Source organism: Prunus mume, linkage group LG2 (assembly GCF_029339155.1).
Source record: "Prunus mume cultivar Tortuosa linkage group LG2, ASM2933915v1, whole genome shotgun sequence".
NCBI lineage: Eukaryota > Viridiplantae > Streptophyta > Magnoliopsida > Rosales > Rosaceae > Prunus > Prunus mume.
Genome location: NC_142699.1, coordinates 34,240,524 through 34,264,860, shown reverse-complemented (window position 1 = coordinate 34,264,860; position 24,337 = coordinate 34,240,524). Strand labels below are relative to the sequence as shown.

Sequence of the window (24,337 nt, the reverse complement as noted above, 5' to 3'; positions counted from 1 at the left end):
AAGCTTCACACATTTTGTAACATTAGAACATGCTACAGATCAAATCGCATTTATACTATAATATGTGAATTAATAATACTACGTGACGGTATTACAGCTATATTAAAAAATTTCTCTTTCAAATATTTGTTTCTTGATCTATTTCATTACTAAATCTAAGAATTTCCTGTTACAAATGGATTAATTCGTCATACTTATGGGACCCTTAAACGGGACGTAATCTACACTCCAAATTTTGTATCTTTCCCTTCCACTATTATCATTGCCCATCATTGACGATCAGGTGTTCAAAAAGAAGAAAGCTTTTTCCAATCGGAATATCGTGTCCACAGGTCCCAGTATTAGAAAATTAACCATCAACATTGAGAAAAATTAACAAAAAGTGGTTGGCGTTGATTATCTGATTTTTCTATAGAAAAGCCAAGTTATGATTATAAATCATATTATTCGAATGTGGCTACCACTTGAATTCATTGAACACAAACCGAAGTCCATAACCTAGTAGTAGTAAGCATTATTATTCCAGGAATTTATTCGCAATAAGAATAATACCATGCACTCAAAACAATCTCAAAATTTGTGTGAAGGCTCAATTATTGCCTTCGTCGGTTCTTTATTTATAATACAAATTCCCATATTTATTTGGGACGTTTGTCTTTTCCTTTATCATTGCGACAAACTATGGCAAGGGACAGCTCAATGACTACGACCATAAGGTTCACCCAGATGGCTAACTTTCAACACGTTGTCAATTGAAATTAATAAGCCAAAAAGAAATAAAAATAGAGCATTGGATGGAAGTACAGTGGAGTTGAGGGACCTTTGTGAGCTACATGCTTTCCCAACTATTCTAGTTCTAGACCAACAATCAACTCCCCCGACTTGTTCCTTCAAGTATAGTGGAGGTGAAGGCAATTGTCAAGTCTTCTTCATGGCGGATTGCAGTCTAAATGATTTTGTCTAGCACAAAACTCAAAACCAAATTCTTTAGGTATAGGCCGTAGAAACTTCAAGGCAAAAGACAAATTAAACCCACCCAAATATCAGCAAAAGTAGTTCTACATTCTGTGTATTTTGAGCATTGACTGATTTGATAGTTGGCCAACAAGTAATTCTCCAACAGAAGGCATTCTTGGCGTGAGTGATTTGTTCCGGTGCTTGTCTAGTCAAGTTGGGGATCCAACCATGACACTTGACAGCAAGACGGATATAGTAGTCAACATATTCCTCAACTTGCTCATGAAAATTTCCATGACCTAAAGATACATTTCATTACATACAAGAGTAGTCTTTAAGTCTTGAATAATAACATCAGTTTGGAAACTTATGCACATCAATGGCCAGCATATGTTAAATGCAAACATCCAAGTATTGACATCATCATCATCATCAACTTCGCAACTTATGCAAAGCTATATCTTTCTGCATGTATTAAATTTATCTAAAAGACACTGGCATGACATTCTCAAGCTCAATTTTTCATAAACGAATGAATCTAGTTATCCTTAACAAGTTAGATGTACCACAGAATGAATTATATAGGGCAGCAAAAGCTGTCACCTCTTTCTTTCTGACATAGTTCTTACACGTTGCAAAACACGAACAAACTCATAAAACAAGGAGAAGTCAAAACCTGGGAGACTGTCACTCTGTGGAGAAATCTTAGAGATTGAGTCACTGCATGGGTGCTGACAGACAATCAAATCAAAACCACCAAATTTCTTCATCAGACTTTCAAGTTTGGTGCTTGTCAGCTTATGAACATCTTCAATTTGCTCCAGTTGCCCAGTTTGTCCAGTATTCTCCCACCACCTTCTTAGAATCTTCCTTTTTGTTGCATTGGTCTCCACAGATACAACACCTTTCAAACTAATGCCAAGCCTATGTAAAGCAACTTCTGCTCCACCGATTCCACTGAAAATTGAGAACACTGTTAATCCTCCTGGGTACATAGATTTCAACGCAGAGAGATGATAACCCAACGTGTCTGTCTGAAAGCAAAATTTGAGTGAAAGAAGTCTTTCTGTTAAACTACTCTCAGCAACTTGAGTGTGATTCAATGGGTAGCCTAGGATACGTTCTAAATATTCAGGTTCTGTGGGGCTCAGCTTGTATCGTCCAACCCACACAAGATTTAATGAACGACACTGATGAAGGACGTCTCTCTGCTGCTCAGATGAGAGCAATCCACGAGAATCAGAAAGTACCCTTCCAAGCCTATCACAAAGCTGAGATATGCCACTAGTTTCAGAACAGATGCAAGTCAATTGCTTCCTTGTATCCCACGAAGGCCACCATTTCTTTGTATGTGGTATTGCATCCTCAATGGTCATTGGTGACTTTGGAAGGATGTGAAACCTGTTCTCAGTTGGAAGGTTGTGTACATAGCCTTCCCTTCTATTCAAGGCCGAGAAGAATTGAGTATTCACGTATTCAGGTTCCAGTCCATACAAAAACTGAGAAATTTTTGCCCATGAATCATATGTTAAATTCACAATATTTCCATAAAAGAAATATGGAGGTTTAGCCATCATTTGATTCACACTCTTGCAAGGATTGCTTTTGAAAGGTTTTGACATTTCAAGATTGCCAATTGTAGGGTCAACTTTTTCTTCCATCCATGTTTGGTCAAGGAAAGAGCTTGAATTATCAACATACTCTTGTCTTGGCCTTTTCCCTTTACGTTTTTCTTCGAAAGCAACATGTCTGAACGCCCTAAACTGAGGAACTGAGGTTGGAACAACATTTGAATCATCATCATTATACTCTTGCTTAGGCCTCTTTCCTAAAGAATTGTTTGCTGCATTGCAATCCATTGATTGAGAAGCTGTATGCAGATGAAATTCTTCGTTTTCAACTTTAACTGAATCATATGATCCAGTAGCAAAAAACCTAGAACCCACTCCAGTGCGTGAATGGTTTGAATGGGCCGAGTACTGCACTAGATATATTGTTCCAAACATTAGTAAACCAATCTAAATGATGAATGAGAAGACTATATATGTTTAGAAAGCAAAGAAGTAATGAACATAGCCCTTAGAGATGATAACATATATTTCAACAACTAACTTGTAATAATAAATGAACAGACCCATAAAACAAGCAGGATAATACATCAATTCTTCCACAAGCACATCCAAAAATTGGTAAGGTCCTGTTAGGTCGTTGATTTCATAAATAAAATATATAATTAGTTGCAAGATAAAAAACATTAGGTTAAGGTTGCCAACACAATTTGGTACGAAGACATGCACAGCCAAGCATATAACTTTCCATTAGAATGAACTATTTGCAGTTGCAGCCACTTTGATACCGAAGAACACATTTAAAAATTTGTTGGGCCTATGGGAATCTAAACAAATACACAAAGTACGTCAGCACTTGAAAAGTCAATAACTGATTATAAGAATGCATTCTGACCTTATTTTCTTTATAACAGTCATCAGAAATTTGATATGCAACGATTGAGTCTGCAAGATCTCCAATTGGAGCTCTTGAACCTGAAACAACAAATGATTGTTAAATAAGAGTTGGCAATAAGCAGAAAAAAAAAAATGTATCACCCATATAACTACAAGATGAAATTAAGCAAATCACGTTACAAGTGACTCAGCCACTTCCATTGAAAATCCAGTAGACTGCATGTAACAATTGACAGTTGAAAACAATTTGTTTTGTGTTGAATGAAATACTGTTGTAATGCCAACAATAATGATTATATTAGCACATGATAAGTATTATTTGTACAGTCACAACGCCCCTCTAAAAAAAATTCTTACATCCAAAATAAATTTCAACAGTTTACGTTCTTTACTTTTCATGTATAGTGGAGCAAATGATATGAAAGACTCACCAAACTTTTCGATTGCCCAAGAAACTTGGTTCTCAGAGAAACCCATTTCAAGCAAACGAAGTGTCTTCTCCATGGTCCCATATAATTTTTCATCATTAGCATCCTGGGAATCAAAAGGTTAAAGTATTGTACAATATAATAGCAAATAAAATAAGTATATAACAAACACTTGGTGAAAAATCTACAAGACAACATGGCAACCATGTGATTGCATGCTCCAAAGACATTTTTGCACTCTTGATGATTAAAAGAGAACATGTAGTGAGAAAAAAAAATTCCTGCCTTAGATGTGCATCTGCTGTCATTGTGTCAAGTAATTAAACCTCCTTTCTTACCATGAAGAGTTGTGCATGATTGCTTAAGTTGGGGATAACGCGAGATCAAAGGTGAAAGGTAAATCTTCTTTCGTTTCAGTTATCTCTTTTTTAAAATTGAACTCTGACTAAAAACCCTTTTAGATGTAAGACACAGGAAAAACTCTGGGAAACCCAATGGAGCACATGGCAACAAATGTAGTGAAATAACAGCATATTTTAAGAGACTATAGACAAATTTAACACAACTGAAATTATGCATTTCCATTTATTAATGGCATGGAAGAAAAAAAAACATAACCCACCCGGAACATTAAGTTATCTGACATGTTATTACCATGGTTTTCATCTGATCTAGTGTCCAATGGAATTAGAGAGCAAAGTTCAGCATTCCATAAACTTTATGCTTCAAGCTTATGCATTAGTTTTTTTCTTTTTCCAAAAGAACAAAACCATGTATTCAACACGTTTTGCTCAAATATAATGTAATTGTGTTACCAACATCCAATAATGTCTTTTTTAGAAGAAAATCTTTTTATTAAAGAATGATAAATACAAAAAAAAAGTGCACAAGGAGCCCACCAAAAAACAGGATACAACCGATTACCAACATCCAAGAATGTCATCACATAGATAACAATTTAATGCAAGGATTATTTTTATACCTCGTCTTTTTCTTCATCACCATGAGTTGTACTATCACCTATATCATTTTCAAGTTTCACAGCTACCTGAGCGGCAATGATAAAATCCACCAAATCATTAATTGGAGCATCTTCACCTGTGCATTAAAATGAGATTAACCAACCTATATTGTCGAACATAATATTGTAGGAAATTTAATAGGATGATTAACAAAAGGGCCAAGGTGGAAAATCATGATCTTTTTGGGGGGGGAGGAATAAATTATATTCAAATTAACGCTACGTAAGCAAGTTCCAACAATGTAACTTTGTAGAGCTCTTCCCCTGGTTCAAACATCACTGAAACTGTTAGCACTAATAGCCCAAAACTTTAATAGTTATTGTAGATAATTCAGAATATGCTTCATTCCGTAGCGAGATCCTTAATCCAATTCCGTAATAGTGATTTCATATACGCCTGGTTGAGGAGCCTAAAAACAAACATGTTTGGACTTATCTATGTAACATAACTAATGATAAGTATGTCTGAATTTCACGTTAGTCATAAGCACAGAACAGTCAACCAGTGAGTGAGCTTCTGTTGTATATCTCATGTTTCTTTTCAATATAAAAAGCCAGTATAACTCAAAAAATTTCGCGCACAATAAAATTTCCATAAATTTCAACCTACCGAGCTTATCAATTGCAAACTCAACTTCATTTGGAGAAAAATTCATCATCAGTAAGGATGCCCTTTTTCCCTCATCAAGTCCATCAGCTAAATCAGGCTCCTGCCAAAAATAAAAGATTGAGCCTAACCATGTGCAAACTGAGACAAACAAGATCACATGAAAAATAAAATATCATAATAAACAGCTGCCCTTTTATCATCGTCACAAGAAGAGGGGAGAATGATCTGCTTTATGAGAAAAGTTCCAAATACGATTTAGCTAATCTCCAAGCTTGCGTAGCATTGGAAGTCACCAACATTGTTACCCAATGACTCATGAAGAATAATCACAAAAGTGCTGACTAGCCACAGGACCTCTGGGATACATAAAGGAAACATCAGAAAACAAGATTACAGAAGTCTTCGCAGTTTACCTCTTTTGGTTGAATAATATTAGAAACCTCTGGAAGACCGCTTTCATCCTTGTCGTCAAATAAGCTATCCAGAGAATCTGATGACTCAGAATCTGATTTTTGAGAACCCTATTCAATCCAAAACAGGTTGACTATAAGAATTCAAAATTCCTTGGGAAATCCCCGACAAACACTTAATTTCAAAACTGAAAAACCAGAGAAAATCAGACTTTGCCTCCGGCATGCAAACTATCAAGAGACAGAGAGATGGTTGCATCCATGCTAGGATGCTAATTTCAGTATTTCCAATTGAACTAACAAATGATTCTGGAGAATCTAAGAATACGACATTTTAAGAAACAGTAACAAAGAATACATTACTTACTGAATGCGACAAAAGTGTCTCCAATAACAATTCTACATCGCCTTCACCTAAATTTGAAGATAGAAACACAATCATCAAAATTCCCAGGGTAAAAAAATTACCAGATCATGTGATTAAGGATATAAATGCAGATAATGATAATAACATATTTGAGTGCATCAAATGGGGGCCTGTTGAACCACCGTGGGTGTATGAATGTGCACATGTGCATGTGAACAGCCCAGGTTCTGCGTGGTTTGCTTTCTTATCATCTTCTAAACTTACAAAGCCCCTGTTAATCCCACAACCCTCACCCACTTTCAGGATGATTAAAATAGAAGAGAGTTCTTTAATTGGCATGACCTACCCTTTTGTTCAATCACTTTGTCTACAAGTGATGGTAAAAATCCCATTCCAATCAAATCCGATCGCGTATTACTCCCAGATGAACTCGCGGCATTGTTCTGGAATTGTAAAGAAAGAAGGAAAAAAAAAATTTAAGAAAGTTGCCAGAATGGATTATTAACTATGTATATTGCAATTATTATCTTTTATTCTATGGCGTTTCTCAACCATTTCAAAACTCTCTACAATCAACTTGGTACAATTAGATATATCATATATGGTGAAATTACATCATATGAAAACTGGCAGAAACATTCATGAAATGGTGGGCATACCCCGAAATGCCCTGAGAATGCAGCATCAGAAGGCAACTCGAAATCCAAGATCTCTTCTTTAGGCACAATTGCTTTTTCACATTCCTGTTCCGAGGAACTTTTTCTGTTTGAGTAATTTGTCATATTGACCTATAGAATAGAATAGAGAGCGCATAAATACATATATGACATTCAACCATCTCCAAATATAACGTAGAAGCTTTATACATAAGGATACCTTTTTGAAATGAATCAGTTGAAGCAAAGATGGAAAATATAATATTACAATCGGCCACAAACTGCAAAAGCTAGGCCGCCAGTCACCGTCTACAAGAAAAAACCATCAAATTTAGCCTTTCAATGAAATTTGAACCAGCAAATAACTTATCGGTTCATAACAACAGCATTCAGCAATATCCGGGTGATTTAATAGTTCTTCATATCAAGGTCCGCATTACACCATTAAGCTACAAAAACTCAAGTATCTAACTGGTCACCCAAGCTTTGCACTTTATCATCACACCAACTTTGTAACTGTAATGAACCCTTGGTGAAAGGTAACCGAAAGAATTAAGCCATGCATTAAATTTCTTACCTAAAGTGCTGCATTTGCATATACCAATGCTCAATTTGCAAAAGTCGACGAAACTGCGTATGAATTAAACTGAAATTGACATACCAAATCACCAAATTAGTCATGCAAATCCAAATAGTTTATGTCCCTATTAATTTATAAGAAAAAGTAGTGAAAGAAGATAAATTTCCTTACTTTCCTTCGTTTTCTAAGCAACCAAACAGACAGAAGAACAAAATAAAACAGAACGAGTAACGAACAGAGAAGACAAAAGCTAAGCAGACGTTGCAATTTTCAACTGTAGGAATTGCTCAATGACAGAAGGCAGGGCGAGTGCACACGCCGACGTACCTGATCAGAGATTTCAACGGCGGAGGAGCGAAGTCTACGCTGCCCCAGATGCGGCGCGTCGACTGCACTCACTCCCGCGGTGAAGGGTCGTTCGGACGCGAATTGAGCGCTGAGAATCACGTACATACAGTACAACAACTGATTCCCCTGACTGTTTGACCACAGTCAATAGGTTACGGCGTCACTGACTGGCGTTAAACTCTATAAAGAGTAACGTGAAGCTGGAGAAATGGGTTCGGATTAGGTTAGGTCAAAGATCCGGTTTTGGTTAGTCAGGTGTTGAGGGAAGGAGAAGGAAGCATGACGGACACGTGTCGTGATCCCGATGCCACCACATTATTCATCCCAGTCACCTGATGTTTCTAGAGAACTGTTATTAGCACTCGTTTAGTGATTAGTGCACCCCACATTGTGAAGGCACTAAAATTCATATTGTGCAAGTTTGGAAGTGTTTCAAAGTAATAAATGGAGTGCCCATAACAATAGTCTATTTCTTTTAACAGGACATTAGAGTTGCAATAATTAAATTAACGGACATTAGAGCTGCCAGTACTTACAAAATCAAATGTGCTAGTGTGACACTGGTTCGAGAAGAAAAAAGAATTGGAATAACAAGTTGGGAAGTCTAGCATTGTATGCTGCTGTAAACTGGATTGATATAGTTCGAAATCGCCTCGCTTTTAGATCGTTCAAGCTCGATTCGCAGAATATTAAGCTCTTTACAAAAATGAGCAATCAGCCGAAGAAAAGAAAGACACAAATGCAACAAATTTTCACAATTCAAACACAATAAACATGTGTTAGATTGTGAATCAATCTGTGTCACTTTTTTATTGTGATGGATAGGAACACAGCATCAACACATCCCTGATACAATTTCAACTCCACATTCTATCAGGAAAAGAACCAAATACCCAGTAAACAAGGGACAAAAGGTGCCACAGCACCCTGAAGACTTACAGATATGTTAGTTGCTAATAACAGAAATTTCTTTGTATCTTTCATTCTTGAATATCAAACTGTATTTCCAATTGACTTGAGCAACAAACCCCCCCAAAAAAAATCCAGGATATAACTAAGGTATGGACCAGAAATAACTGGAGCAAAAGAACTAAATAAGGGGGGTGAAAAACAAAAGAGACAATATCAGATCAGAGTGAGTATTCCATTTTTATCATCGCCTATAACCATGACTGAGTATCATAAACCCAGTATTCGATCGACCCGCCAAAGACACAAAATAGCACCAACAAAAGAAAACTGGGATTTACTTCTGAATCATTTCTGTTGATCCCCCTTTTTGATAAGAGAACCATCCTCTCGTTGTAATGCTCTAGGATCAAGAGGGATAGTTCCAACTGTTAAATTACGCAAGGATTCAGCAAATCCATTAACTCTAACAGGCATTGAGCCTACAGTAACAACATCAAAGCTTTTGGCATTAGTAGCAGCAGCAGCTGAAGATTTTGAGTCCACCTGCTTTCGATTAATAGTGAGTGAACCAATTTTTAAGGTAGATACAGCATCATCTTTTGCTTCAGGTGCCTTTTTCTCAGCATTTCCATTCGTAATACTTGTGTTTGTAACACCAAAGTTAGAGGAAACCTGCGCAGAAGCAGGGACAAGAGTCTTTTTCGAGTTGTTTGCATCGTCACCCACAGAGTTTAGCTTGCGGGGGGGACCCAAACCCGTTACTAGAAATGGACTTTCAAAACTTCTAACAAGTAACCTGCTTCTCTCTTCCTGCATGAATTTCTGACGCTCTTCATAGTACATAAAGTCATCAAGTAAAGATGTCTTCAATGTGTGATTCTTGAATATTTTCAACATCTCCAAGCCTTTCTTATACATGATCTGCACAGTAAAAATAAATAATTAACAACCAACCTAAGAAATCCCCTATTTATATGGTGCAGAGGAACCCACATATTCACAATACATGCTGGACACTTATTGCAATTATAAGCTATGTGCCTGCACACAACCATTTAACCATTCTGCCTTGTCTGGCAGTCTGGGTTCCTGTTCTCCAAGTCACGTTTCTCCATAACCATGGTGCATGGCATGACTTCTAACTCTATGCTAGATGGCAACTCAAGGCAATACAGGAAAATAAATCTAAATATACCTCTTGTGTATCCCTACTATTAGTCACCGGCTTGTTTTCATTGTTCTCTAATACGATGTGCCTGAAACTGGTGTTTGGCACATCTTTAATGATGTGCCACTTAACAGGGAAGCTCCCACTCCATTTATCTTGCTGCCAAAAGTCCATATCCTTGTTGAAGTCAACCGGGCCACCCATCTCTGCGACGCCACAGAATTGACCACTTGCATTAACCTGTGCATGGACAATTCAATATTAGCATAACCCAATGAATCACCAAGGCCCTGCTGCTACAGATGGTTTATAGATGAGGTAATTGAAAGGGCTGTAAAATCATATATGTTGTCAAAAAAATAATAGCCAACAGGTATAGAACTCACAGAAAAGAAAAGGAAGATAGGACAGCCTCCAGGTTTTCCAGCAGCTATTCTTAGGGCATCTTCATAAGCACTATTGAGTTTCTTGTTGCCATGGGGTGTAGATGACCAAACATTGTATTTGATGCTCTTGTGAACATCATCCTCACTGTACGATTTTATTACAAAAAATTTTGCATTCACATAGTCAACAGGCAGTTCATCCTTGTTATACTGATCAGTACGAATAATGATGTTCCCTTGAGCATTACAATCTCCTGCCTTAGTCGTGTAGGCTTTAACAGCTATTTGATTTTTTAACCTATTGATTCTAGGACCACAATTCTGCTCACCCAAAGCCTCTAGGCCACCATGTACATCATTCAAGGCCCTGCCAACATTAAACTTAGGCCGAAGCTTACCCACGGCACCCCGTCCTTGAGGAATAGATCCGAAGTTTGACAAGCCATTACCAACAGGGATTTCGACCTTCAATTGATTATGATTAGGCAATACTTTCCCATTTGGAAGGTTATCCACGGCCGAAATTGAGCCGGATGCACTTCTAACCTGCAAATGCACAAGTCAACATCAGAACTATGAACACAACACAGTCTGTTTAAAAGGTCCTCCGACAAACCAACTATCATGGCCTTAAGATCAGAGATGATCCTATTAGAAACTCTTTAAGTACAAGAGGCTTCCTACATTAAAATACATAAACCTTGACAGAAAGAGTAATACCTGATGAACATGTGATGAGGCTGGGGTTGAAAAACGACCAGACACAACACTGCCATGTGTAACAGCATGCTTGCTCGGTCCATTACCTCTTGAACCTTCTGATACCTTTGTCAAGGGACTCATCTGATTTGCAGAGGACTTAGGGGTGTTAGGGAAGCCTCCAGAAGCTGAATTTAAGTTATATTTGACCCCTCTTCCATCAGGTCTATTAATTGATGCTCCATTATCAAACAATGAGTCAGGTGAACTATTGGGAACAACATCAGGTTGAACAACATGAGGGATATAAGCAGGTGAAGAGACAGAGTTTTGATAAGGGGGGATGGTGCAATACTGTTGGCCATCAATGCCTATCATAGCACCAGGTATGTAAGGATTGTATGGGTTGTATGGAGACTGTGCATACCCATAGCTAGGTGTATAATATACAAAAGGCAAACTTTCATTTTGTGCACCCTGAAAAATAGAGATGGATTTTGAGAATTAACACACATAACGCCACTTAAGAAACCGAAAGAAAAAAAAAAGTGTGAGAAAGAGAGAGATCACTTACCGTGTACTGGATATCCGGACCATCTGCGCCAAAAATCCTTCGGTGGTCCTCCCATTCACCGGGTGATTCAAATCCTGACCATATTTATTCAACATAATGTACAAATGAGACACATGAAACAAATGAGCCATCATATTAATCTATCACAACAGAAAGGCACTATATTTACCTGTACAGTAATACCCATAGTTGGTGGCAGCCGGATAATACAAGCCCTGATCAACAACATACTCAGGGGCTCCTTCATTGTACATAGCTTCAACTTGTTCAAAGGGAGTTGTAAAATGCAGGTTTTGTTCCATGCCTTGAATCTAAAAGTGGAGACACGAACGCTCAATAACCCAGAAAGGGCTTACAAATTTCACTTATCATTCAATAAAAGATTACTGATAAAGCAAAATCTTCAAGCGATTACCAAGAACATACCATATAAACCTCATCATTCGCATGTTCGGGAACATTATACATTTCCATTCCAGTACCGCCACCCCTATACAATACAATGATACAGAATGTCAACATTCAAAAGAGTCGAGTTGAAAGAAATGGACTAGGAGAAAATGCCACAGTGCTGTATCCAGTGTGATAAACAAAATGAAATCTAACATGAAGGCAGCAGAGTAAAATCCAGAAACGTTCTCAAACAAGTAAACTTTATCTACTACACAACAAAAAAGGCTTCAGTTTTCGGTACAGAAAATTTGGTGCTATTATTAAGAATGCCGGGAACGACCCAAACACTCTTTAGATCAATTAAAGAAGACCCAAAAAAAATAGAATGGAATAAATGGCTTCTTCATAACAATCAATGAGATAACAAAAGCAGCAAAATACACACTTCTTAACCAAATTCATATTATTTCTTCTTTTTTCCTTGTAGAGTAACTGAAGTTTGAATTTGAGCTGCTAAAAAATTATATTGAAATTGACATGTCCCAAGCAATACCATAGATCTGATTGAAACCCACCGAGTCAAATACCAAAAACAAACACAAAACCTAACCACGAATTAAAATTTGACCTCCAAATCCGAAAAGTTAATTAAATAGAATTAATAATATTAAGGAACAAAAATTCCTATTTCAACTCCCAGGCTACCTTCTAATACTCAGAAATTCGCACAAAGAAGCTAGAAACACACCAAAAGAGATAAGAAAGGACCGAAACTACAAGGAGACTTTACTTGAGCTTGAAAAAGCTTGCAGTGCCTGAATTCTATACAGGGCATAAACGAAAAAAGAAGAGAGAGGCTTGTTGAGTGAGGGTTATTACCAAGAAATAAGCCGAATCAATCCATGGTTGACCTAGAAAGTTCTAAGAGGGAGGAATCGGAGAATTTGCAGAGAGTAGGAGGGGTTTTCTGCAACATTGTTTTTTTGTTTTATATAAATATTTATAGGCGAAGCAGACGCGCTTAAGAAACCCTAACCATAAGGGAGAAGAAAAGAGAGAGAGAGAGAGAGAGAGAGAGACAAATGCTTGGAAAAGAAGGCGGTTTGGGTGTGTGAATGTGTGTGTTTATAGAAAAAGCAAAGAGACGCGAAAGGAGATTCCCATGATACGATGCGTTTTGGGTGGAAATTTTGCAATTCCGTGGGTTTTGTTAATTGCCGAGATTACCCCTGAGCGGCATGGGAAAACTCGAAACCGCCACGGGAAAAATGCGTAGCGGGAAAGTGGAGAATTTGTCTGTTCCGTTGAAAAATCGAAACGACGTCGCTTAAGGAGAGAAGTGGTATCGTTACTGTGAGTGGTGTTACGGTCCAATCAGATTTACTTAAGCCCATGCCCGTCACGCAATTAATGTGCCGACACAGCCTTGGAAAGCTGAGTGGCGAGCAATTTAATTTAATTTTTTAAAGGTTTAAAAAATATTTCTCTTTTTATAGGAGCAGGGGATTTATTTGTTTTTCTTTATCAACAGGGGATAATATTGACTATTTTATTTTAAAGTTACTTCCAAACTAATTAATTTTCCCTCCTTGTCTAAATTGAAAAGAATTCATCCTATCCCCCATTTTCTATTTCCCTATCATTCCATTCCATGATTTAATTCAAGTTAACGAAATAAATTCAATCTCACACATAAATTTGATGGGAAAAAAAGTGAGATATTTAGTCTTATATCCATTCTTAACACTACTTATATAAATTAATTCTATTTAATTTCTATAAACAAATTCAAAAAATGACAGCTGGTCAATTTAATTTTTATTATTAAATTACTTTGATACCCTATTGAGTGTTTTGGATTTTTTTAATGAAGTTTTGGGGTTGGACTTGTTTTAAGAAATGAGACTTTGGAAAAACACAAAGGAAAGAGAATTTGTAAAAGAAGCTAAAATGAACAAAATTGCCCTTATTTATTTTTGGATTTCCTAAGGAATCTTTTACATTTGCATGTCTTTGATTTAAAAGTTGAGAGGTTTTTCTGTATTTTTTGAAAAAGCTTTGGCTTTTTCCAAAAGTGAAATTTTTTTTTTTGGCTAAAACCTAAATTTACTTTTTAAAAGAAATATATGATAGTTTTGTAATTTATAAGAAGTTAAAAGCCTACTTGCTATATTGTAAATGAACTTTGAGTGTGTTTTTAAAGTTCATTTCATATAAGGTCTTTTTTTATAATTTAGACTGATATATTAAGTATAATAATGAATCTCCCAAAAAAAATTCATATAGAAAACACTAGATTTCCAAATAGCTCATTATATTGAGCGGACTGAACTTCTCTAGTCAATCTTGCATTGAATGTTGTGATATATTTGGGTCTTTTTTTTTTCAACATAAGAAGAGAAATTTGATTTGAAGTAATCAACTTAAAAAGTTGTTGGCAAATGAAATTAAAATAGAAAATGATGTCAGTGGATTATGAATATGAAACTGGCCAGAAGCTTCCCTCGGTAGGTATATTGGCTTATGATGCATGAAGATATAAAGACAGTGATATAACTTACGTGTTATGTGTTCAGCAAGATTTATTTATCTAAATGTGCAATTAATATAAATTTATGGAACAAGACTTGAATGAAAAATTAAATTAATGTAACAACTGTATGATGCAGATACAGGCTTAGCCAAGTTGACTAAAATGAATGTGCTATTCACTATGCATCGAGTTCGAATCTCCTCCTGTAGTTTAAATTAGATTAAAGTAGAATATCTTTGTATTAAAACAAAACAAAAAAAACAATTGTATGCTTGTGGGGGAAAAAGAACAATTGTATGCATAACATTTAGACTTGCAGACCAAGTGATTGCAAATAAAAGTGAGGCTATTTTAGCTTTTGTGAGTTGAATGATATTCTTGGAAACGCTTGGGAATTTGGAAATCTTAATTCCGTTTCCATATATGCTTACTTGCAAGCTGTGCACGGGGATATCTTTTACATAAAAATATTCTTGTGTTTCTGCGGCGGATAAGCCAAATACTCGTTGATCAAACCTTCTTTTCAGGCTAATAGCCTCTAATGCACAATTAAACTAACAAAATATTCTTGTCTTTTTGGGCCATCGACAAGAACTTATTGACTTGTTGTAACCATAAAGTTATATAACCCATCATGTTATAACTATAAAATTGGGTCCTTTATTCTACCGGAATCTGACTTACATGCTAAAATAAAAATGATGACAAGTTTAGTCTAATGAAGCTGAAATATTAAAAGGAGAAGAGCTTTATTCCTTGTATAGTTTTCAGGGGAACGAAATTGAACTTGATACGTCTTCTAACATTGTATAAGGAAAATACCACTAGATCAAAATAGCTAACTGATTCTACATCTGCTAAAATGGTGAAAGAGTTAGAATTGTGTAGCTTTATGGTTCAACCTCATTCACAGTTAGTAGTGTAACCACATCACATTACATCTACCTACAAAATCCTGAAGATGAAGAACCGAGAGAGAGAGAGAGAGAGAGAGAGAGAGAGAGAAGTAAACATCGAAGTGTTTCTTTGAATAAATAAGGAGAATTCGTGACAAATTGTAATAAAAAATAAGCAGCTAGGGAAGTAAGTATGCAGGGAAGGGTCTTCCCCAGTTTCTCACAGATGACACCAATAATCCGAGTTTATATGCTCGCAGTACTCAAATTGAACCGTTGCATGACCAAAATAATAATAGGCATTTTTTTCCTAGCGCTACCCAAACATTCAAATGTCCAGAACTACCCTCCAAATTGTCCTAAAAGACGACCCACCCCGAGAAGCAGTAGAGCAGTAGAGCAGTAGAACAGTAGACCAGGTGAGCATGTCTCTGATTGATCCCATCAGTCACCCAATTCAACCAAAGCAAGCAGCCCCCCAACCCCAACCTACTGCAAATATTCTCACACTAGGAAGCCAGCTTCACAGACTGGGATAACCAAAAACCACATCAATCCAATCCAATCCACCACACAAGGACTTGCAAAAGAAATATGTGCCACAACTTTTTCAAGGTTTAAGTCACTGAGTGACCGCAAGGGTCTCCTCCAGCTGCTGTTTATGCATTAGCTCAGTCTCCTCAGCCACTGGCAGCTCCCCAACAGGCTTCGTGTCTGGGGATGCATTGACTTCTGTGCCTGGGGACATGGGAGACATCCCTGATTTAGGTGGAGCCACAGATTCAGGAACTTTGACATCAAATTTCGAAACACGTGGAGGCCTCTCATATCTCTCATAACTGGGGCTTCGACTACGGTTACGACTACGACTCCGGCTACGGCTGTGGCTGCGGCTGCGACTGCGGCCACGTGACCAGCTCCGACTACGACTACGACTCCTGGTCCAGCTTCGGCTTCTACGACTCCTGCTGCGGCTTCGGCTTCTGCTTCTGCTTCGGCTAATATCCCATGTTCGAACTCTTTCAGGGCTACGGCTATAGCTTCTGCCTCTGCTCCTATCAGGAAAATCGATTCTGTTATCAAATCGTCCCCGTCCACGTCCCCCTCGCCCACGCCCATCCACACTGTTGTACCTATCTTGTGGGCCACGGTCATTTCTACCCCAACCAACATTACCACCACCAGGACCACCAAATCCCCGTCCCCTGTTTCCACGACCAGAAAAGAAATCGCTTCCCCCACCGCGGCCACCAACTGCACCATCTCTAGGGCCACTGCGGCCTCCAAAGTTGCCATCCCTCATGTCACCACCACGACCACCAAAACCCCCATCCCTCATGCCACCACGACCACCAAAACCTCCATCCCTCATGCCACCACGGCCACCAGAATCCCAACGGCCTCCACCTCCATTCCCAGGCCCACCAGAATCAAAACGGCTCATCGCACTCCTATCCCTCCCAAAACCAGGCCCACCACGCAGAGCAATATCTCGCACCTCCGGGGGCACTTGCTGGTTAGCTCCCTCCAGAACTTTTATCAAATCAGCTGCATATTTCCAATCTTGCTCAGAGAAAAAGGTGTACGACACCCCAGTTGCCCCAGCCCTCCCAGTTCTTCCAATCCGGTGAACATAATCTTCAACCCCAGTAGGGAAATCATAGTTAACCACCACCCTGTAACGTGAGAAACTCAAACGGATAAGTACACTGAAACAATTCTGAGATCCTGGATGATACTAAGTTATAAGCTCAATCTTGATCTTTGTCCCAATGAGTCTTTTTCATTAATAAATTGAACATGTTAAATTGGAAAAAAGCAAAAGCATGATCTAACCTTATATCTTTGATGTCAAGCCCACGGGCAGCAACATCAGTGGCAACCAATATTGGAGACTTTCCACTTCGGAACTGATTTAAAACCCAGTCTCTCTCACCTTGAGACTTGTCCCCATGAATTGCAGCAGCCCCAAAGTTGCGTCCAATACTACGTGCAAGCTGATCGCACAACCTCTTTGTGGAACAAAAAACAATAACCTTAGAACCCCGTTCCTGGGATCTAAGGATCTGCTCCAAGCGCCTCTGCTTCTCCATTTGTGGGACAACTTCAACATACTGCAGATTCACAAGTTCATAGTAGAAATAAATTCTATCCTATGTGTGCTTTTAAAAAAGCAGTGTGTCAAATGCACATAAAAAGGAGATCAACCATCAAACAGATCAAATGAATATATTTATCCTCTGTGAAATCTAATGCTTCCCAGCCAGAATTGAAGTGTGGCAAATTCTTAAACATTTGAATAAAGTGTGATAGACTACTTTGCATAATGCGAGTACTCAGATCAACACTGAAACTATTAATGGTAGGACAATTTCAGTTAGTACGTACTATGGTCATCATTAGTATACATTAACAGACCAAATTAACTAATATACTTCTATAAATCATAATTATTCAACAACTTCATCCCTTCTCCAATGTTTCATTACGGGACTCTTAGAGATAAGAATAATCACACCCGCATTTAAACGGTCCTAGCCTATCATCCATGACCTATGCATGTACTAGTAAATTATTGACAAGGGAATAACTAGTTTGCTGCTACTTGGCATATGTTCCAAATATTGACCATATCAGATAAAGTGAGGACCGTGACACATGCTTTAAATTTTCACCTTTTATCATTATTCTGAAAGATGTACAATATAAAAAGAAAAGATGATTCCCAAAAGTTTCAATTCATAAAAAATAACTAACTTCAGTTCATGGTATTGGCACTTCTCCTAAATTACATATACTTCCATCATCCTTACTGCACTTGTGAAGACAATAAGAAAAAAATATTAGAATTAAAAAATTACCTGTGTAATAGACTTGTTGGCTTCAAGCTCATCAACACTGCCAATATTCACCTGGACAGGATTAACAAGAAGATCACCTGCTATTTTTCTTACTTCTTTGGGCCATGTTGCAGTGTACATAAGAGTTTGTCTGCGTGGCGGTATTTCGTTCACAATTTTACGGATTTGGGGTTCAAAACCCATGTCAAGCATTCGATCCGCCTCATCAAGTACAAGTAGAGAAACTTGCCCAAAATCAATTTTCTTCATTTCCAGTATGTCATTCAGTCGACCGGGCGTTGCAACAACTATATCTGCTCCACGATCTAATTCTTTCAGCTGAGGGCCTTTTGGAGCTCCACCATACAAGCACTGAATCATGAAATTCAATCATAGTGAATAAAAAATTTAAACCAAATGGACTACAAAAATGAAATCATCGTTTAATAAAGTCAACCACTGAGCACCCACCGTGCAGGATACCCTTGAAGCTCGCCCAAATTTCAAAACCTCATCTTGTATTTGTGTTGCAAGCTCCCGTGTTGGGGCCAAAACCAAGACTGTTGGGCCATTCTGAGAATTATTACGGGATTGTCTAAGAAGAATGAAGGCAGGCATCAAATAGCCCAAAGTTTTTCCAGAACCAGTTTTTGCAATTGCCACTATATCCCTACTTTGAAGAGCAATTGGCCATGTTTGTGCCTGGATTGGTGTGGGAGATGCGAACCCAGCAGAATAAATCTGAAACAAGAACATAGGTCTAAGTAATCAGCAAAAAGTTAAGAATGTTTAATGGAGAGGATAGACTACAACCAAACATCATAATATGTTTATTAATAGAATAGTAAGATGACAAAAAGGCCCATGGGTATATGGTTGCTTACAGAAGCAACTTGAGGCAACAAAAGAGGGCATAAAGACATAAGAGGTGGAGCCATTAAGCAAGAAATCCCAGTCACATAAGGTGTGATTTGGATGAAGGGCCAACCACCCTTCTAGAAGATGCACAAGAAAGGCTCCAACAGTTCATTTTGCAGCCTCCAAAAATCAGAATAGTTGTTGCAAGTGTAAGTGTGCCAATAGCAGTGCAGCGTACGACATATGCTCCTCCTCCGGAGCAGATATCGCACCTGCGACAAGTGAGAACTGATGAGTTCAAAAGTAGAAAACAAACAATAATACAAAAATGGAATGGCATGGATCTCATAATGGTTATTTCATATTAAAAGAAAAAACAATTAGGCACAATTAAATTACCTCTCTCAATATCTCAGGAGGAAAACCAGTGTCTTCAAATGTCATGAACGGTGCAGGAACATTGTCACCCTATGCAATTAAAATGCAAACATAAAGCATCAATAATGGAGCACCATTTCTTAGCAAAGAACAAAAAGGGCAGCAACATTGTTGCCAATACAATTTTGTACATCTCCTCGAATACATATTACATGCTGCTCAAAATAAATTCATTGGACATTCCCACATTCACAAAAACAACACCCAAGGAAGCAGAAACACACACCGTTGCAGTAACTTCATGTTGCTGACGATAAACTTCAACAGGTGTGAGACTAGTAACACTTGTAGATCCGACATAAGGAGACTTCACCAGAGAATTATTTGGGAATGGTGGACCACCTGTTGCATGACTGTACAAGTTATGCACAGAATGACCTGCCATGGTATTCAATGCACTGGCATGACCAGGTGTAGCATTTTGAAATGGGCCACCACTCATACTCATCTCCTGAAAGAAGTTGCATGACATCATTAGACATCAGTTGAAATTCAAGCATTGAAATTAAATATAATCAGCATACATAGAAACAGAAAAGAAACGTTATATTAATTCAAAGATACCTGCTGACTTCTTGCCACCGGAATAGCTGCAAGCTTGGGCTGCTGAGGACCTGTTGGCACTTCATTATTACTATTAAAGTAATAGTCATTCCCACCTCTACCGTGGAAATTATTTTCATGACCCATTCTTAATCCAACAGGAGGTGCATTAGACTGCTGACTATGTATCATTGCGGGGTCCATTTGACTTTGGAACCTAGAGCCATGTTGATGGTGAACCAAATCAGCCCCTGGTTGCTGCAGGTGACCAAAAGACGAAGGATGTTGCATGCTGCCCAAAGGGCCACCAAATTGTTGGGGTTGACCAAGATGTACAGCCCTCTGTGGCATTTGTACGGAATTGGTCCCAGTAGGAAGATTCTGCACAGATGAGGCACCTGCTGGTTGAAACCGGGATGGAGAAAAAGCCAACTTGATTTCTTTGTTGAAAATCATCGTCCTCCCTCTGGTGGAATGTGGCTTTATATTCTTGTTGATTTGCCAGTGGTTGCCCTTGTGCGCTATGCAGAGTCTGCTGCTGTGAACTTTGCTGTCCTTGGGGAGGAATGCTTTGCTGATAAGGCGTATAATGCAGTTGCTGATGTGCAAATTGGTGCACTTGTACCTGAGCCATTTGTGAACCTTGACTCTGTGGTGTTTGCTGCCCCAGTTGCTGAGGCATTTGCTGCCCTTGATGCACTTGTGCCTGGGGCATTTGCTGACTTGGATGCTGCATCATTTGCCCATGCTTTTGCATGGCCTGTCCCAATTGTGAACCCTGTTGTTGTCCAGCTTGAGCCACCTGCTGTTGAGCAAATGATGTCACAAGGGGATTCATCTGTTGTGTCATTAGATGTCCATGCTGTTGAGAAAATTGGCCCACTTGCGTTCCCTGCTGTTGTGGAGCTTGTGTTATCTGCGGGCCATCCTGAGACACCACTCCATTTGGTGGCATTGAATGAGGAACGGGAGTTGCAGCCAGCTTTGGTGTGGTAGTAGCAGGTGGTGGGCCGGGTGGCAAAGGTGGAGGCAAAGAAGCTGGCTTTTCATACTGGGTAATGTTGGTTTCAGGGTTCCAGTAGTATAACAAACCCGTGCTACCATCAATCAAACCCTTCCAAGGATTTGGAAGTGTAGGATCATCTGGCGCATATCGTGGACCGGCTGGCTCTGCTGTTGCCATGCCTAATACTGATCTACAATCACATCAAACCATTCCATCAGAACATTGACATTGCAAGCTCTAAACCTCATACAATCTATCACTTGACAAATTCCACGAATTAATCAGATGAAAAAAAAACACTAAGACAACCAATCACCCAGGGGTTGGGAACACCTTAGATTATCCCACAGCTCACTCTCTCCAACGAGAAGCAAAATAATTGTTCAGTCTTCTGAAATTACTAAGCTAAGGTAATATAAATTAAGTGAAAGTATGTCTCAGTGACCCAAAATATACCATGTTCAGAGATTTAATTCTTGTTATTACTTTAAGAACAGTTTCTCACTCCTCAAAAACCAACAAACAAGCATCATAACCAAAATAAACCCCAGAATAATTTTTCAAATAACAAAATATCATCCTAAACGTTGAACGACAGAGCATACTCAAACGAGGTGAAAATTCAAAGACCGATAATTGAAAACGGAGTAAAATAAAGCAGTTGATTGCGAATCAGAAAACCCTAAAAAGTTCACGTACCCCGTCGAAGATGTTGAATAACTTCGAAAAACTTAATTTCTCTGTATATAAATCAATCCGAGAGCGATGTGAAAACGCAATGTAAAACCCTAAACGTTTTGCTTCTTGTCCTCTGTGGCTGGGACTAGAAACTAAGAAAGGAAGAGATTCCCGAAAAACAAAAAGAAAAATTTTCCGGGAAAAAGCTAATATGAGTTGTGAGGAAGGGGCATGGAATTTCGTTGTAGGGTTATGGTGGGGAACTATCGCCTGCATCGACAGTCCAGAAACGACGGTAAACCCTCTTCCAATGTCTAATTGCCTGTGGACAGATGTATTTTATTGGGGGGTGACCTATGGGCCTGCTAGAAACAGAAGAAGTGGATTCTGTGCGTGGTGTGAGACACTGATATTTGACGGATGTGATTGATCTCTGATACTGATTTGTTTTTGGTCGGAGCAATCCTGATTGAAATATAGGAAATTATAGTTATAAAACAATTAATGAAATTATAGTTCTCTTCAAAAATATTGTCTTCTTTTTCTTTTTTTCCCAAAATTTGGATGGAATTGCTAAAATACTAGAAAATGTCATTAGTTAATGTAAATATTAATAATGAAAATTATTAATTAAATATTGATAATATGGTAAAAATTCACACTTTTCATATTAAAAATATTAAAATTAAAAACAAAATTAGATAATGAGTCCTATTTTTATAGAACACAACTACTCATTATCTTTTTTAATTCTAGAATAAACAAAGATATAAAAAAATTTATTTTAGAAATGTGATAAATTGCATTTATAATTGAAGTCTAAACGCGGTAAGTCATAGATGCCAATACAAATACAAATAACGAGATAATAGTTACTATAAATACGGAAACACAATAACCACAAATGGTTAATTCAAATATGGAGGAATCTACTCGCAACCACAGACATATTTACACTTGGGCTGGAGTAGGCTCCAGCCTAATGCTGAATTTTTTTTGTAGTCTATTTAAAATAAGCCCAGCCCTTTATGTAGAAATAAGCTCATTCTTGAAGCATATAAGAAATTGTAAACATGCAATCCATAACCTATATAAATTTGACTAGAAGCAGACATCATAATTTTTCTTCTATCCACCCAAGACGTCCTATTTGAACTTTGAGAGCCTAGAAGAAATAGCTATCCCCCTCTAAAAATTTGTATCAACCTATCTTTAGTGGGTTCTTCAATCTTGATAAGTTTTTCTCTTTGTTTTATATTCAATTTCCAATTTTAATTGTTGTTGTTGAGTTTTTATGATTTAGGGTTTGGGTGAACATTTTTTGGGGATTATTGATATATGTTTTACTTTTGCAACTCAAGTTATTAATTAGTATATATGATTTTTGGTGTCTAATATTTCTTGTTAGGATATCATGTTACATGATGATAATTGTTGAGGCCCAAAAATCCAGGGTTAGGCCCAAATAAATTCATGGGCCAGTGCAACACCTTATTAAGTAAAGACCCGGTTCGGAGCACGCGAAATTTGTAATGCGCGCTTGCACGAGCAACAACCACGTTCCATGCCAAATAAATATGCAATCCATCACGCTAAGAATTAAAATGAGCCTATAAAAGGCACTTGCTATACAAGCCCATGCTAATTACCCCGTCAAGCATTATGCCCCTATTCAAGGACGATAAAATTAAAGCACGCTGATTGATATGCCATGCAAAGCAGGAAATTATTATTTCACACCTAGCCACGCTACAAGCTTAAGTGGGCCTCAAGCCACGCAAATGCCCGGGGCTTGCTTGAGTGGGTTGTGGTATGGATGGTAACGAGCTTTCATGAGGCCCATTGATGAGCCGAGAAATGGAAGTTTTGAGCTACTTGGGAGCCCCAAAACTCAAGCTCATTTCTTGAGCTCAAATATGTGGGTAAGCATAAAAGAGAGGAAAAAGCCCAAATACCCTAGAAAATTAGCCCATCACTTAAGGAAATTAGCCCATATCCTTAATGGGCCAACTCATCACTTTAGCAAGGCCCAAGCAAGCCAAGAAAAATATATGTAGTCTCCAGCGCTTAGCTGGAAACATGAACCAAGATGAAAAGCCAAAATGTCTATGTCTATAAGCTGCTGGGAGGCTCCAGCACATGGGCAAAAACAAACCTCAAGGCAGATCCTTTAAGAAACCAGAGGATATTGACGCACGCAGGAGAAAAGGCATCCTTCAGACCAGCCAAAGTTATCTATCTCATTCCTTTACTAGATCTTGCCATGAAATAGAGAAGGAAAGAAGGAGAAATGATAGCCAAAAAATAAGACATCACCACTGATTAGCCTAAAGCTCCCAAAACCATGTTTTTGGTGCGATTGGGCAGGGGACAATTTCACAAAATGGGATAGATCGAAGGGAGAGAAGAGAAATGAAAGGGGAGACTTGGCAAAATTGGAGAGAACCTATTAGGGTTTCTTGGGAAGGAGGAGCTTCCAACGACTATAAAAGGAGGTACCTCCTACCCATTAAACTCAACCCAAATCAGTCGAGCAAGCTTATTCTCTAATTGTTTGAAACATCAAGCCCA

The 24,337-nt window shown here is 38.2% G+C and overlaps 3 protein-coding genes across 6 annotated transcripts; all 3 read right to left on the bottom strand.

The window, feature by feature from the left end:
* Positions 1–1,457: 1,457 nt before the first annotated feature.
* On the bottom strand, positions 1,458–8,073 carry DRM3 (S-adenosyl-L-methionine-dependent methyltransferases superfamily protein). Of its 2 annotated transcripts, XM_008225229.3 has the most exons (12): positions 7,822–8,073; positions 7,492–7,560; positions 7,135–7,223; positions 6,918–7,046; positions 6,605–6,701; positions 6,259–6,305; positions 5,895–6,002; positions 5,482–5,581; positions 4,833–4,948; positions 3,854–3,956; positions 3,421–3,500; positions 1,458–2,936 (listed from the first exon to the last, which is right to left on the bottom strand). In XM_008225229.3, the coding sequence occupies exons 4-12, from the start codon at positions 7,038–7,040 to the stop codon at positions 1,557–1,559; spliced, it is 2,154 nt and encodes a 717-aa protein (XP_008223451.2). In that variant the 5' UTR covers positions 7,041–7,046; positions 7,135–7,223; positions 7,492–7,560; positions 7,822–8,073; the 3' UTR covers positions 1,458–1,556. The 2 variants fall into 2 exon arrangements, with proteins under 2 accessions (XP_008223451.2, XP_088900598.1); XM_089044472.1 differs by lacking the exons at positions 6,605–6,701; positions 7,135–7,223; positions 7,492–7,560; positions 7,822–8,073 and having other exon boundaries at positions 6,918–7,033.
* Positions 8,074–8,582: 509 nt separating this feature from the next.
* On the bottom strand, positions 8,583–13,074 carry ECT6 (evolutionarily conserved C-terminal region 6). 3 transcript variants are annotated; one of them, XM_089044473.1, is made up of 8 exons: positions 12,854–13,074; positions 12,008–12,071; positions 11,751–11,892; positions 11,582–11,655; positions 11,029–11,484; positions 10,309–10,854; positions 9,950–10,162; positions 8,583–9,675 (listed from the first exon to the last, which is right to left on the bottom strand). In XM_089044473.1, exons 2-8 carry the CDS (start codon positions 12,053–12,055, stop codon positions 9,100–9,102), a joined length of 2,055 nt encoding a protein of 684 aa, XP_088900599.1. In that variant the 5' UTR covers positions 12,056–12,071; positions 12,854–13,074; the 3' UTR covers positions 8,583–9,099. The 3 variants fall into 3 exon arrangements, with proteins under 3 accessions (XP_088900599.1, XP_088900600.1, XP_088900601.1); XM_089044474.1 differs by lacking the exon at positions 12,854–13,074 and adding an exon at positions 12,680–12,834; XM_089044475.1 differs by lacking the exon at positions 12,854–13,074 and adding an exon at positions 12,765–12,826.
* A 2,440-nt stretch (positions 13,075–15,514) lies between these two features.
* On the bottom strand, positions 15,515–21,946 carry LOC103323244 (DEAD box RNA helicase family protein). The gene is given in 9 exon segments (XM_008225230.3): positions 15,515–17,079; positions 17,240–17,517; positions 18,265–18,615; positions 18,715–18,984; positions 19,501–19,569; positions 19,766–19,990; positions 20,104–20,508; positions 20,510–21,278; positions 21,788–21,946. Coding segments are annotated over 8 exon segments (3,408 nt in total). The 5' UTR covers positions 21,266–21,278; positions 21,788–21,946; the 3' UTR covers positions 15,515–16,025.
* Between the last annotated feature and the right edge of the window lie 2,391 nt (positions 21,947–24,337).

What these genes read in the sequence shown, in the direction of transcription:
- DRM3 (XM_008225229.3), bottom strand. Translation starts at nt 7,040, where the DNA reads ATGACAAATTACTCAAACAGAAAAAGTTCCTCGGAACAGGAATGTGAA. An exon ending in CAAAGTGATTGAACAAAAGG is followed by an intron (nt 6,306 to 6,604) that starts GTAGGTCATGCC and finishes CTTCAAATTTAG; the next exon opens with GTGAAGGCGATGTAGAATTG. An exon ending in GTTTGCAATTGATAAGCTCG is followed by an intron (nt 4,949 to 5,481) that starts GTAGGTTGAAAT and finishes TTTAATGCACAG; the next exon opens with GTGAAGATGCTCCAATTAAT.
- ECT6 (XM_089044473.1), bottom strand. Translation starts at nt 12,055, where the DNA reads ATGGAAATGTATAATGTTCCCGAACATGCGAATGATGAGGTTTATATG. An exon ending in CTATCTTCCTTTTCTTTTCT is followed by an intron (nt 10,163 to 10,308) that starts GTGAGTTCTATA and finishes GTCCATGCACAG; the next exon opens with GTTAATGCAAGTGGTCAATT. An exon ending in ATAGTAGGGATACACAAGAG is followed by an intron (nt 9,676 to 9,949) that starts GTATATTTAGAT and finishes TTTACTGTGCAG; the next exon opens with ATCATGTATAAGAAAGGCTT.